This window comes from Mobula hypostoma, chromosome X2 (assembly GCF_963921235.1).
Source record: "Mobula hypostoma chromosome X2, sMobHyp1.1, whole genome shotgun sequence".
Taxonomy (NCBI): Eukaryota; Metazoa; Chordata; class Chondrichthyes; order Myliobatiformes; family Myliobatidae; genus Mobula; species Mobula hypostoma.
Window position 1 is genome coordinate 24,469,409 of NC_086129.1, and position 15,367 is coordinate 24,484,775.

At 41.8% G+C, this 15,367-nt stretch overlaps 1 protein-coding gene and 1 long non-coding RNA gene across 2 annotated transcripts in view; one reads left to right on the forward strand and one right to left on the reverse strand.

Annotated features, from left to right (window-relative positions):
- Positions 1 to 10,236, forward strand: part of pde9ab (phosphodiesterase 9ab) — a 107,079-nt gene extending 96,843 nt beyond the window's left edge. The window contains exons 18-19 of the mRNA XM_063038516.1: positions 8,529 to 8,584; positions 9,625 to 10,236. Coding sequence (XP_062894586.1) covers positions 8,529 to 8,576 — 48 coding nt within the window. The 3' untranslated portion in view covers positions 8,577 to 8,584; positions 9,625 to 10,236. The remainder of the gene's footprint in view (positions 1 to 8,528; positions 8,585 to 9,624) is intronic.
- LOC134340924 (uncharacterized) overlaps positions 1 to 14,904 on the reverse strand; it is a 70,202-nt gene extending 55,298 nt beyond the window's left edge. The window contains exon 1 of the long non-coding RNA XR_010016681.1: positions 14,361 to 14,904. This is a non-coding gene — a long non-coding RNA (uncharacterized LOC134340924). The remainder of the gene's footprint in view (positions 1 to 14,360) is intronic.
- Positions 14,905 to 15,367: the final 463 nt, after the last annotated feature.

The following is a 15,367-nucleotide window of genomic DNA, read 5'->3' on the forward strand; positions in this document are numbered from 1 at the left end:
GACATGGCAGACCAATTGAATAATTACTTTGGTTTTGTCTTCACTAAGGAGGACATAAATAATCTTCCAGAAATAGTAAGGGACAGAGGGTCCAGTGAGATGGAGGAACTGAGTGAAATACATGTTCGTAGGGAAGTGGTGTTAGGTAAATTGAAGGGATTGAAGGCAGATAAATCCCCAGGGCCAGATGGTCTGCATCCTAGAGTGCTTAAAGAAGTAGCCCAAGAAATAGTGGATGCATTAGTGATAATTTTTCAAAACTCGTTAGATTCTGGACTAGTTCCTGAGGATTGGAGGGTGGCTAATGTAACCCCACTTTTTAAAAAAGGAGGGAGAGAGAAACTGGGGAATTATAGATCGGTTAGCCTAACGTCGGTGGTGGGGAAACTGCTGGAGTCAGTTATCAAGGATGTGATAACCGCACATTTGGAAAGCGGTGAAATGATCGGACAAAGTCAGCATGGATTTGTGAAAGGAAAATCATGTCTGACGAATCTCATAGAATTTTTTGAGGATGTAACTAGTAGAGTGGATAGGGGAGAACCAGTGGATGTAGTATATTTGGATTTTCAAAAGGCTTTTGACAAGGTCCCACACAGGAGATTAGTGTGCAAACTTAAAGCACACAGTATTGGGGGTAAGGTATTGGTGTGGGTGGAGAATTGGTTAGCAGACAGGAAGCAAAGAGTGGGAATAAACGGGACCTTTTCAGAATGGCAGGCGGTGACTAGTGGGGTACCGCAAGGCTCAGTGCTGGGACCCCAGTTGTTTACAATATATATTAATGACTTGGATGAGGGAATTAAATGCAGCATCTCTAAGTTTGCGGATGACACGAAGCTGGGTGGCAGTGTTAGCAGTGAGGAGGATGCTAAGAGGATGCAGGGTGACTTGGATAGGTTGGGTGAGTGGGCAAACTCATGGCAGATGCAATTTAATGTGGATAAATGTGAAGTTATCCACTTTGGCGGCAAAAATAGGAAAACAGATTATTATCTGAATGGTGGCCGATTAGGAAAAGGGGAGGTGCAACGAGACCTGGGTGTCATTATACACCAGTCATTGAAAGTGGGCATGCAGGTACAGCAGGCGGTGAAAAAGGCGAATGGTATGCTGGCATTTATAGCGAGAGGATTCGAGTACAGGAGCAGGGAGGTACTACTGCAGTTGTACAAGGCCTTGGTGAGACCACACCTGGAGTATTGGGTGCAGTTTTGGTCCCCTAATCTGAGGAAAGACATCTTTGCCATAGAGGGAGTACAAAGAAGGTTCACCAGATTGATTCCTGGGATGGCAGGACTTTCATATGAAGAAAGACTGGATGAACTGGGCTTGTTCTCGTTGGAATTTAGAAGATTGAGGGGGGATCTGATTGAAACGTATAAGATCCTAAAGGGATTGGACAGGCTAGATGCAGGAAGATTGTTCCCGATGTTGGGGAAGTCCAGAACGAGGGGTCACAGTTTGAGGATAGAGGGGAAGCCTTTTAGGACCGAGATTAGGAAAAACTTCTTCACACAGAGAGTGGTGAATCTGTGGAATTCTCTGCCACAGCAAACTGTTGAGGCCAGTTCATTGGCTATGTTTAAGAGGGAGTTAGATATGGCCCTTGTGGCTACAGGGGTCAGGGGGTATGGAGGGAAGGCTGGGGCGGGGTTCTGAGTTGGATGATCAGCCATGATCATAATAAATGGCGGTGCAGGCTCGAAGGGCCGAATGGCCTACTCCTGCACCTATTTTCTATGTTTCTATGTTTCTATGTTTCTTCTAAGAAAGAAATCAGGAGGAATGAGGTTGCTCTAGCTGACAGGGTAAGGAGAATCTTAAGGGCTTCTACAGATATGTTAAGAGCAAAAGGATTGAAAGATTCTCCGGAAGATCAGAATGGTAATCTATGCGTGGAGCCAAAAGAGATGGGGAAGATATTAAATAGATTTTTTGCCTCTGTATTTATTCGGGAGATGGACATACAGTTTATAGAAGTGAGGCAAAGCAGCAGTGAGGTCATGCACCCTATACAGATTACAGAGGAGGAAGTGTTTGCTGCCTTGAGGCAAATTATAGAAACATAGAAACATAGAAAACATACAGCACAATACATGCTGAACATGTCCCTACCTTAGAACTGCCTAGGCTTTACCCATAGCCCTCTAGTCAAGTCAAGTCAAGTCACCTTTTACTGTCATTTCGACCATAACTGCTGGTACAGTACACAGTAAAAACGAGACAACGTTTTTCAGGACCATGGTGCTACATGAAACAATACAAAAACTACACTGAAATACGTAAAAACAACACAAAAACTACACTAGACTACAGACCTACCCAGGACTGCATAAAGTGCACAAAACAGTGCAGGCATCACAATAAATAATAAACAAGACAATAGGCACAGTATAGGGCAGTAGGTTGGTGTCAGTCCAGGCTCTGGGTATTGAGGAGTCTGATGGCTTGGGGGTAGAAACTGTTACATAGTCTGGTCGTGAGAGCCCGAATACTTCGGTGCCTTTTGCCAGATGGCAGGAGGGAGAAGAGTTTGTATGAGGGGTGAGAGGGGTCCTTCGTAATGCTGTTTGCTTTACGGATGCAGCGTGTGGTGTAAATATCTATAATGGCAGGAAGAGAGACCCCGATGATCTTCTCAGCTGACCTCACTACCCACTGCAGGGTCTTGTGATCCGAGATGGTGTAATTTCTGAACCAGGCAGTGATGCAGCTGCTCAGGATGCTCTCAATACAACCTCTGTAGAATGTGCTGAGGATGGGGGGTGGGAGATGGACTTTTCTCAGCCTTCGCAGAAAGTAGAGACGCTGCTGGGCTTTCTTTGCTATGGAGCTGGTGTTGAGGGACCAGGTGAGATTCTCCGCCAGGTGAACACCAAGAAATTTGGTGCTCTTAACAATCTCTACGGAGGAGTCGTCGATGTTCAGCGGAGAGTGGTCGTTCCGTGTCGTCCTGAAGTCAACAGCCATCTCTTTTGTTCACATTCAGAGACAGGTTGTTGGCTCTGCACCAGTCCGTTAGCCGCTGCACCTCCTCTCTGTATGCTGACTCATCGTTCTTGCTGGTTAGACCCACCACGGTCGTGTCATCGGTGAACTTGATGATGTGGTTCAAAATGTGTGTTGTAGCCCAGTCGTGGGTCAGTAGAGTGAACAGCAGTGGACTGAGCACACAGCCCTGGGGGGCCCCCGTGCTCAGTGCGATGGTGTTGGAGATGCTGCTTCCAATCTGGACTGTCTGAGGTCCCCCAGTCAGGAAGTCTAGGATCCAGTTGCAGAGGGAGGTGTTCAGGCCCAGTAGGCTCAGCTTTCTAATCAGTTTCTGAGGAATTATTGTGTTGAATGCTGAACTGAAGTATATAAACAGCATTCGAACGTACGTGTCTTTTTTGTCCAGGTGTCGTCTGTTGAGCGATTGGGACGATACGCGAACTGCAGGGGGTCCAGTGAGGGGGGGCAGCAGGGTCTTGATGTGCCTCATGACGAGCCTCTTCAAACACTTCATGATGATGGATGTGAGTGCGATGGGACGGTAGTCGTTGAGGCAAGACACTGAAGGCTTCTTCGGCAAGGGTACGATGGTGGCGGCCTTGAAGCACGTAGGAACGACGGTGCTGCTCGGGGAGATGTTGAAGATGTCAGTGAGAATCTCTGCTAGCTGGTCTGCACATCCTCTAAGCACTCTGTCAGGAATATTGTCTGGTCTAGCAGTCTTCCGTGGGTTGACCCTGCACAGGGTTTTCCTCACATCAGCTATGGTAAGACACAGCACCTGATCATTTGGAGGAGGGGTGGTCTTCCTTGCTGCCATGTCATTTTCCACCTCAAAACGGGCGTAGAAGTTGTTCAACGCATCTGGGAGGGAGGCATCACCAGCACAGGCAGGTGATGTTGTCTTGTAGTTGGTGATGTCCTGAATGCCCTTCCACATGTGCCGCGTGTCGCCACTGTCCTGGAAGTGGCTGCGGATTCGCTGGGCGTGTGCACACTTTGCCTCTCTGATCGCCCGGGACAGCTTGGCCCTCGTTGTTGTTGGGGCTGCCTTGTTGCCTGCTCTGAAGGCGGAGTCACGGGTCCTCAGCCGCGCACGCACCTCCGTGGTCATCCATGGCTTCTGGTTACAGCGTGTAGTGATGGTCTTGGCCACGGTGATGTCATCGACACACTTGCTGATGTAGCTAGTCACTGATGCCGCGTACTCCTCTAAGTTGGTAGGGATGCCATTGGCTGCAGCCTCCCTGAACATGTGCCAGTCAGTGTGCTCAAAGCAGTCTAGACGAGCAGAGATGGCTCCTGCTGGCCAGGTTTTCACCTGCTTCTGAACCGGTCTGGAGCGCCTGACGAGCGGTCTGTATGCTGGGATTAGCATAACAGAAATGTGGTCTGAGTAACTGAGGTGTGGGTGGGGCTCCACCCGGTACACGTCGGGAATGTTTGTGTAAACAAGGTCCAACGCGTTCTCCCCTCTCATTGCAAAGTCCACGTTCTGATGGAATCTGGGGAGCACTGATTTAAGGTAAGAAGGCTCTATTCTTCTAAGCTCCATGTAGCCATCCAAGAGTCTCTTAAAAGACCCTATCGTTTCCGCCTCCACCGCCGCTGCCAGCAGCCCATTCCATGCACTCACCATTCTCTGCGTAAAAAACTTACCCCTGACATCTCCCCTGTACCTACTTCCAAGCACCTTAAAACTATGCCCTCTCGTGCTAGCCATTTCAGCCCTGGGGAAAAGCCTCTGACTATCCACACAATCAATGCCTCTAATTATCTTGTACACCTCTATCAAGGCTCCTCTCATCCTCCGTCGCTCCAAGGAGAAAAGGCCAAGTTCACTCATGAGGCATGCTCCCCAATCCAGGCAACATCCTTGTAAATTATGGTGGACAAATCCCTGGGGCCCTTGGACACTATGGGAGGCAAGTATAGAAATTGCAGGGGCCCTAGCAGAGATATTTAAATTATCCTGAGCAACAGGTGGAGAATTGGAGAAGAAGCTAACGTTGTTCCACTGTTTAAGAAAGGTTCTAAGAATAAACCAGGAAATTATAGGCTGGTGAGTCTGACATCAGTAGTGGGAAAGTTACTGGAAGGTATTCTAAGGGACAGGGCGTATGAATATTTAGATAGAAGGGGACTGCTTGGGGTTAGTCAGGATGGCTTTGTGCATGGTATAATATCTAACCAATCTTACAGAGTTTTTCGAAGAAGTTACTAGGAAAGTTGAAGAAGACAAATCAGTGGATGTTGCCTATGTGGACTTTAGCAAGGTATTTGACAAGTTCCCACATGGGAGGCTGGTCAAAAAGGTTCAGTTGCTTTGCATTCAAGATGAGGGAGTAAATTGGATTAGACATTGGCTTTGTGGGGAGAAGCCAGAAAGCGGTTGCCTCTTTGACTGGAGACCTTTGACTAGTGGAGTGTCGCAGGGATTGATGTTGGGTCCATTGTTGTTTGACATCTATATCAATGTGATAATGTGGTTAATTGGATCAGCAAATTTGCAGATGACACCAAGACTGGGGGTGTCGTGGACAGTGAGGAAAGCAATCAAAGCTGCAGTGAGTTCTAGACCAGCTAAGCTGGAAAAATGGCAGATGAAATTTAATGCAGGCGAGTGTGAGGTGTTGCTCTTTGGGAGGACCAACCAGGGTAGGGCACTGAGGAGTGGTGGAACAAAGGGATTTGGGAATACATGTTTATCATTCATTGAAAGTGGTGTCACTGGTAGATAGGGTTGTAAAGAAAGCTTTTGCAACACTACCTTTCATAGATCAAAGTATTGAGTACAGGAGTTGGGATGTTATGTTGAAGTTGTATAAGATATTAGTGAGGCCTAGAACATAGAATATAGAATAGTACAGCACAGTACAGGCCCTTCGACCCACAATGTTGTGCTGACCCTCAAACCCTGCCTCCCATATAAACCCCCAACTTAAATTCCTCCATATACCTGTCCAGTAGTCTCTTAAACTTCACTAGTGTATCTGCCTCCACCACTGACTCAGGCAGTGCATTCCATGCACCAACCACTCTGAGTAAAAAACCTTCCTCTAATATCTAGTTTGGAGTATTGTGTCTAGTTTTGGTCAACTACCTATAGAAAAGATGTAAATAAGATTGAAAGAGTGCTGAGAAAATTTACAAGGATGTTGCCGGGACTGGAGGACCTGAGTCATAAGGAAAGATTGAATAAGTTATAACTATTCCCCAGAACGTAGAAGATTGAGAGAGGATTTAATGGAGGTATACAAAGTTATGAGGGATATGGATAGGGTAAATGCAAGCAGGCTTTGCCACTGAAGTTGGGTGAGACTACAACTAGAGATCATGAGTTAAGGGTGAAAGATGAAATATTTAAGGGGAACACGAGGGGAAACTTCTTCACTCAGAGGGTGGTAAGAATATGGAATGAGCTGCCAGCACAAGTGGTGGATGTGATTTCGATTTCAATGTTTAAGATAAGTTTTGTGTAGATACATGGATGGAAGGCTATGGTCTGGGTGCAGGTCAATAGACTAGGCAGTTTAAATAGTTTGGCATAGAGTAGATGGGCCAAAGGGCCTGATTCTATGCTGTAGTTTTCTATGACTCTATAAGAACAAAACAAAAATCCATTTAGCCACACCAATTTATTACATTTGGGTAGCACAGTGGCGCATCTAGGAGAGCTGCTGTGTCTCAGATCCTTAGCTTCTGAGTTCCATCCTACCTCTCGTGTTGTCCTTGTGGAGTTTGCATGTTCTCCCTGTGACTGTATGGGTATCCTCCCAGTGCTCCAAATTCCTCCTACATCCTAATCATTTATAGGTTGATAGGTTAGTTAGTTGATCTCTGTAAATAGCCCCTTGTGTGTAGGTGAGTGGTAGAATTGGGTAAGGGGAGAGATAGTGATTGCTGCGAATGTGGGAACAATTGATCTGAATGAAATTAGTGTAAGATTACAGTCAATGAATGTGTGGTGGTTGCCATAAACTTGGTAGGCTGAAGGACCTGTTTCTATATTGCATTACTTGATGACTCTGATCTGTGACATAAAACCATCTGTTAGTACTGCAGGTTAACAGAATCTATCAGTTTCAAACTTAAACCAGCATCAATGGTTGTTTACAGAGGAAGTTCCATATCAGCCTTTGCTTGTAGAACAGCTCCTCATTCCACTTCGGGAAAAAAAGAGCTCTCATTTTTGCACTGCATCCTCTTGTGTAAAGTACACCACAAAACAGAATTTGTATAATCTCTCCTTGTAATTTAGAGTTCAGGCATTAGAAACTTTACAGTAAATCTAAACTGCACTTCCTCCAAAGCGCCATATGACCTTCCTGGTGTGGGAATTCAACAAAGCTCATAGGGCTGCAGGTGTGAATGAACCAAACTTTTATTCAGCTGCAGCGTATCTTTTACCTTTGTATATTCTTGACTTTTAGATATTATTACATTAGCTTTTTTGGTTATTTCCCCTACATATCCACGGTACATGTTCATGTAAACTTAGGTGTCTGAATCTCCAGCTTCTAGGTTTTCACAATTTAAAAGATGCTCTGGTTGAATCTTTTTAGGTCCAAAGTGAATGAATTCACAGTGGTGCGCAGTAAAATTGATTTGCAATACTTTTGCTCATACAGTTAGTCCATTAGCACCTGTTGGTAATTCCATTAATTACCTACACTGGTGCTTGTCTTGGTGTTAAAGGTATTCAGAGCTACCCTCCATCCACTGTCTAAGTCATTAATATGTATATAATTGATACCAACAACTCAGATTCTACAGCATACGAGCAGCCACATCTGTGACTATTAGCTCATTAGCATATTTCAGGTTTTCACCCTTCAACCAGTTTCCTAACCAGCTTAATACTGTGCTTTTCATTCTGAAATTCTATTTCAGCCAACATTTTCTGGAGAGATTTCAGCAAATAACTTCTGGAAGTCTACAAAATAATATTCTATAAAGTCCCATCTTTCATTACATTTGTTGCCACTTCAGAATGTTCACTTAGATTTACCTTAACCTCCTCTTCATGAATCCATGATAGCTTTCAGAAAATGTTAATGGTCAGCATCTCTAATCATAACTGCAGATACTGATAAGTTTCTGGCTGCAGAATTCTGGCTAAATTATGTATAAGAACCTGTTCTTTTTCTTACACACACACACACACACACACACACACACACACCTTTCCTAAATAGAAACGTGAGGTGCATGCAGTTTTCAAATGAAAGGGAATAGCTCCAAATCAAGTCAAGTTGGGATTTTTCTAATCAGAGCATCTGAAACATACTCATCTACTTCCTTTACAACCTTGGGTCTTAGGTGATGTCATTTGCTTCAGTACTGATACATTACCCAAAACAATTCCATTATGTCCCTATCCTTGATTCAGTATCCATTCTCCTGGGGTTTCCAGAAGTTTATCATTTTCCTTTGTATAACTATTTATTACAATGTTTTAATGTTCAGTTTATTACATTCAAGTATTTGCATGCTAAATACTACAATAACTTATTAAAATTTAACTTTACAAGCTGCGGAAGAAAACAGAAAACATCCCTCTTGGCTGGAAGAAGAACTAATTTTCACAGTAAGTAGGTTTACTGTGTAGTTCTGCAGCAATAAAGAAAAACATGAGATGCTATTAGTTTAAATGTTTCTGTTTCATTATGGCAATTGAAACGATGCTTGGCATCTACAATTGTTATAGAGCAGTCTCTAACAATTAATGGTATCGTGGAACCAAGTAAGATGGATGAAGGATAAGTCCAGAAAAGGCTGGTTAAATTGATTAGTACTACTGATGAGGGGTGAGATACAAACATAAGGAGAAATGGCTTGAGAAGTAAAAGTGTGAATTATTATTAATACCAACAAGATAATGAGCTGGATCACATGTGGGGAGGTTAGATGGGTGGAATATCTGACCTTGTAATCCATGGCTGGATTTGCCGGTTGTTCCTAATTCTATTGAGATGAGGGGCCAGATACAATTTATAGTGTTAATATTTTAATAGAGCTATCTAATTATCCCCATATTCTGTCAACAGCGCTCTGGAGGTTTGCCCTTCACAAGTGTACAGCCAACTCCCTTAGGAAATTAATAAAGGTACATATGCTTCATAAAGATTATCAGAGCAAGTACAATATCTTCCTATGACTCAGTTACTAAATTTACAAAATGCACTTACTCCTAGTGTGATTTTGTGTAGTCAGGAAGGTTTTTGGTTTAATGTCCTGTTATTTAATCTTGCTTAGAATGTTGATAGTGAGTGCTACAATTGGCTTTAGTGTTCCTGCAGGGCGACAATAAATACATTAGCCTGAAGTCCTGATCAGGAACCAATTACTCTGCCGGGCATACTTGTTTTGAAGAATTGTTGGCCAGATTTGGCTATGACACTCCCACAGATGAGTACTCTGATGAATTTACTGTGTGGAACCACAATTGGGACTAATCATTAGGCAACTTGCAGAAGCTGATCAGCACCCAGTGAACCAAGAAAAGAAAAACAATTCAGCACAGGAAATTGTGGAGGGGAGGCATGGTAATTAAATGGAACTAATGGGGTTAATTTTTGTTTCAATTATCGAAAACTAAATAGTATTTTTAAACTCTCTTTATTACAGGTTTACAACATATAATTACTGCTGTGGATTTAACAACATTTGACTTAACAACGTTGACTACTGATAGTGTAACATCTATCATGTGAAGTGAATTCACATCAATCTGCCTTCAACCTTCATAAACAGGCATTCAGAGATGAGTTCATCAGAGAGTTACTGAATTCACATTCTTCCAGCAAATTGTCATTTATGTTTTCACTCTGAGACAAAAGTAAATATTTTGCACTGAATATTTTAGAGCTCTCGGCTTTGTAACCCTGCAGAGTCTGTTGCTCAATCTTTTTCTATCTTTTAAAATGATTTATGAAATTCATATTTATTAGTCATTTGAATTCAATGCCTTTGGAACAGTTTAATTTTACCACTGGTGCACGGGCCCTGAATGTTGGAGAAACCCAAATCAGCTTCTCCAGAAACTCCTGAATTAAATGTTTATAAGAAACGTAGACTCTACTTGTTCCAGTCCCTTTTCCCAAATTCAACAAAGACCAACAGCATTATTCAAACTTCAAGTATATTCTTTTTGGTATCATATGGTAAACTTCCATTATATTTGCAAAGACACCTTTCTCATTTCTGAGACAGAATTACTGGACAACCTTAAACACAGTAATAATGAGCTTATTTTCTTTACCATTTGCATTGAAAACAACACACAGAAAACTAATTGCTCAACTTCTAAACATTGCACTCACTAAACTAATTCTTTATTTACTGATACTGCTCATAGTTTAACGATTTATCAGTATAAATGAAATTACTGATGATGTATTTGGATTTGTTTTCATTTTACACATGACTGAATTATTTACAGAACATAGTTATAACAGCTAATTCAATAAATTTGATGTAATTTTAGTAATTCTCTTGTTCTGAACACGGAGATCACTATAACCCACACTGCACTTTCTATTATAATCTACAACCTCAGTGTAATCAATTCTGTGCTGATACAAGATAACTATGACTAGCCTCTGTGTAGAGATGGAGACGGTAACAGCTATTCCACTCTATCACAACCAATTTTCTGTTCTACGTACAAATGTCAAGTGAGCACTGAGTTTAACTCAACTCATCTCCTGCTCCATTGGCCAAATTAAAAAATGGCACCATGAAATATCCATTAAAATGATGGCTTGATAAATGTCAGCCTCTTCAGAAACTGAAGATAAATTGGGGTTAAAGATATAATTAAGATGGAGAGCTGGAATTTATTTAATGCAGTATGTTGAATAAGAAAGAATTTGAGGAAAGGGCCCCCTAATTTTAATATTCTATGTTTCAGATTAAAAATAGTGAAATCTGTAGAGTAACTCCAAAAATGTCAGCCTGATCTGGCATGGTTTTGCTTGATGATAATGCAGATTGGAAGGAGTTTTTCCACCATACAGAAAACTGGAAGCACCATAAGTTTGGCTCTTTGCCCTGGTTTCTGATCTGCAGTCAGATCAGACTGCACATCATGAACAGAGATTTGTAATCCCAGATTTCCTGCTGTCCTTTTGCATTCTTTTACAATGTTTTTTTTAAATGCTGATGATATTTTATTACAAAACACAGCCTTTGAAATACTTTTCTTGAGGAAGGAACCTCTTCATTACACAATGGCTCCTAAAAGGCATAATGCTATAATTGTTCACAGTTACCAAGGAGATAGGCGTGATATACCTCAGTAATGATCAAACCAGATTTTCCGATTTAAACCTGCTGCAGGAAATCACAGAACCTCTACTCAGGAGGTCAAATATCCAGCCTTGAGAAACTCCAATTCTTGTTTGCTAATCTTAGTTAAGTGCAAAGACTGGTGTTGTGTTGGAGAAAATAGGACTGAACTGATTGTCTGTTTCTGTTATTGCTCTAAAAATCCTTGTTGCCAGAAACTAGTTTCAATAAATTAGTCAACCAATTTGAAAAAGCAGCATTTTTCTTGTCCATGGTCTTATTAAAAATATGCCATTATCAATTCTGTAGAAAGAAAGAAGTATCAGAAGGACACACAAGAGATTCTGCAGATGCTGAAATCCAGAACGCACACAAAATGCTGGAGGAATTCAGTAAGTCAGGCAGCGTCTATGGAGATGAATAGTCAACATTTTGGGCTGAGACCCTTCTTTTTTTGCTCCAAAAAGTATTACTCTTAAAATAACAATATCAAAAACACTATCTGCATATACAAACCCCATTTCCAGAAAAGTTGGGATATTTTCCAAAATGCGATAAAAACAAAAATCTGTGATATGTTAATTCACGTGAACCTTTATTTAGCTGACAAAAGTGCAAAGAAAAGATTTTCAATAGTTTTACTGACCAACTTAATTGTATTTTGTAAATATACACAAATTTAGAATTTGATGGCTGCAAAACACTCAACAAAAGTTGGGACAGAGTTAAAATAAGATTGAAAAGTGTACAGAATATTCAAGTAACACCGGTTTGGAAGACTCCACATTAAGCAAGCTAATTGGTAGCAGGTGAGGTATCATGACTGGGTATAAAAGTAGCGTCCATCAAAGGCTCAGTCTTTGCAAGCAAGGATGGGTCGTGGCTCACCCCTTTGTGCCAAAATTCGTGAGAGAATTATTAGTCAGTTCAAAAGGAACATTTCTCAATGCAAGATCGGGAGTACTTCAGAAAACCATTGTCACTCAACACAGTCCGTCGCTGCATCCAGAAATGCAACTTGAAACTGTATTACGCAATGAGGAAGCCATACATCAACTCTATGCAGAAACGCCGGCGAGTTCTCTAGGCCCGAGCTCATCTCAGATGGACCGAAAGACTGTGGAACCGTGTGCTGTGGTCAGATGAGTCCACATTTCAGCTAGTTTTCGGAAAAAACGAGCGTCGAGTTCTCCGTGCCAAAGATGAAAACGACCATCCAGATTGTTATCAGCGAAAGGTGCAAAAGCCAGCATCTGTGATGGTATGGGGGTGCATCAGTGCCCACGGCATGGGTGAGTTGCATGTATGTGAAGTTACCATTGACTCTGAGGCATATATTAGGATTTTAGAGAGACATATGTTGCCATCAAGGCAACGTCTCTTCCCGGGACATCCATGCTTATTTCAGCAGGACAATGCCAGACCACATTCTGCACGGGCTACGACAGCGTGGCTTTGTAGACACAGAGTGCATGTGCTTGACTGGCCTGCTGCCAGTCCAGACCTATCTCCTATTGAAAATGTATGGCGCATCATGAAGAGGAGCATCAGACAACGGAGACCACAGACTGTTGAGCAGCTGGAGTCTTATATCAAGCAAGAATGGACAAAATTTCTAATTGCAAATCTACTACAATTAGTATCCTCAGTTCCAAAATGATTAAAAAGTGTTATTAAAAGGAAAGGTGATGTAACATAATGGTAAACATGCCTCTGTCCCAACTTTTGTTGAGTGTGTTGCAGCCATCAAATTCTAAATTTGTGTATGTTTATAAAATGCAATTAAGTTGGTCAGTAAAACTATTGAAAATCTTTTCTTTGTACTTTTGTCAGTTAAATAAAGGTTCACGTGAATTAACATATCACAGATTTTTGTTTTTATTGCATTTTGGAAAACATCCCAGCTTTTCTGGAAATGGGGTTTGTACGTTGAAACATACAGTGAAATGGGTTGTTTGATGGTGCTGGGCAGCCTGCAAGTGTTGCCACGGTTCCAACGCTAACACAGAATGCCCACAACTCACTAACCCTAACTATACATCTTTGGAATGTGGGAGGAAACCTACTTGACCATGGAGAGAATGTACAAAGCTTTTTCAGACAGTGGTGGAATCGAACTCTGAATTTGCAGATGATGCTGTAACGGCTATGCTGCCATGCCACCTCAAGTGGTAGGGAAGAAGGGTTGAGATAAAATAAAATAACCACATCTGAAAGCAATCAGCCTGAGCTGATGGCTGCTTTGAAGATATGCAATGATGATGTGCTCAGCTATTCATATTGGGAGTTTTCTGAATGTGGAGATATCATTAGCAATATCTTCAGAAAGCACTACCATCAGAGATCCCTACCATCCAGGTCATGTTCTCTTCTTGCTGCTACACTCAGACATGAGGTACAGAGACCCCAGATCCCACACCAACAGGTTCAGGAACAGCTATGCTCTTACAACATCAAGTTCTTGAACCGACCTGCACAGCCCTAACCTACCTCAGCAATTGAACATGGTACACCTCCTCCTGCACTACCATAGACTTCAATTGTGTCTTTGTTTCCTTTCTGCACAATGGTCTTGCTTTTATACAGCTCTATTCTCATTGTATGGTACAATTTATGTACCAGTTATATTCTGTGTTCTTATCTATACCTATGTGTCCATGGAGCAATTTTTTCCTTGCATCATACTTGTGCACATGACAATAAACTCAACTCGATTTGACTCGACTCATTGCAACAACTTTGAATACAATGGCTTCCAGTTTGCCATTCAATGTTACAGAAGCAATATTCATGATGCTTTCTATTCAAAGAGAAATGACTACCTTTCAGCATTTAATTTTTATCCACCAGAGACCAGTAGCTGCTTGATCATGTAGCTTTTCACAAATTCCCAAGTGTCTACCATGAAACCTCAAGGGAAGAAGGGTTGAGATAAAATATGAAATTGAATATAGCACTCTTAAGTTAAATCCTGTGCTTCTGGGCATAAGGAACATTAAGATTTCAAAGCAGCATCTTAATTGTGCCAAAAGGGAATGCTCTTAAAATAACAATTAGTTCCTCATATAGCATACCTCATAATAATAATTAGTCCTGACGAAGGGTCTCGGCCTGAAACGTCGACTGTACCTCTTCCTAGAGATGCTACCTGGCCTGCTGCGTTCACCAGCAACTTTGATGTGTGTTGCTTGAATTTCCAGCATCTGCAGAATTCCTCGTGTAGTACCTCATTCTGTGATTCTGTATTTTGATTTCATTCCATTTGGGCATTTCTTAACAAAATGGTTAGAATTGTTTAATAGATTGAACTTCTTGTTGATAAATAGTCCACCTTTTATGTGTATGTCATTGTCTCTATCCTTAAGAATGTAAGAAATGTGAGTGGCAGTAGGCCACACTTCCCCGTCTTCATTGTTTGTTGTTCATAAAACCAGGCCCTAGTTTGGTCTCAGCTCAATTTTTATGCTGAACCTGTAACACTTAGGTCACTGCAGTCCAAAAACCTCTACTTCTCAGCCTTGCATTTAATGGCTCAGCATCTACAGTCATTGTGGATAAAGATTTCCAAATATTCACAGTCTGAAATTGCCCATTTCAGACTTGTCGCTGAAACTCAGGTCTTAGTCCTAAATCCTTCACCAAATTAAACATCTTCACACCATCCCTCTGCCTCCACAAATGCTGCTTGACCTGCTGAAGGAAGAGACAGAGACAAAACTCAGTTTAAGGGAGAGATACTTCATCAGGACTGAGAGCATAGAGAGAAGATAGCCAATATAAAGAGGTGAGGGGAAGGAGCTGAGGCAGGGGCTGACAGGTTGAACTAGGTGAAGATGGAGATGATGGGCAGATGAAGCCATTGTTAATCCATTTTATTTATCCTGAAATTTTGGAATCCATTTAATTTTCTTTCAAAAACATTAAGAAGCCTGTTGAAAGGCAAAACAAATCAAATGCTGGAAATCTCAAATAAAAGTGGTATGAGAATTACTGAGTGGATCAGGCAGAGAGTTGATGTTTCAGGTTAACCACAACTGGGAAAAAAAAGAAATCGAAGATATTCTAAGTTAATGAGAAGGGC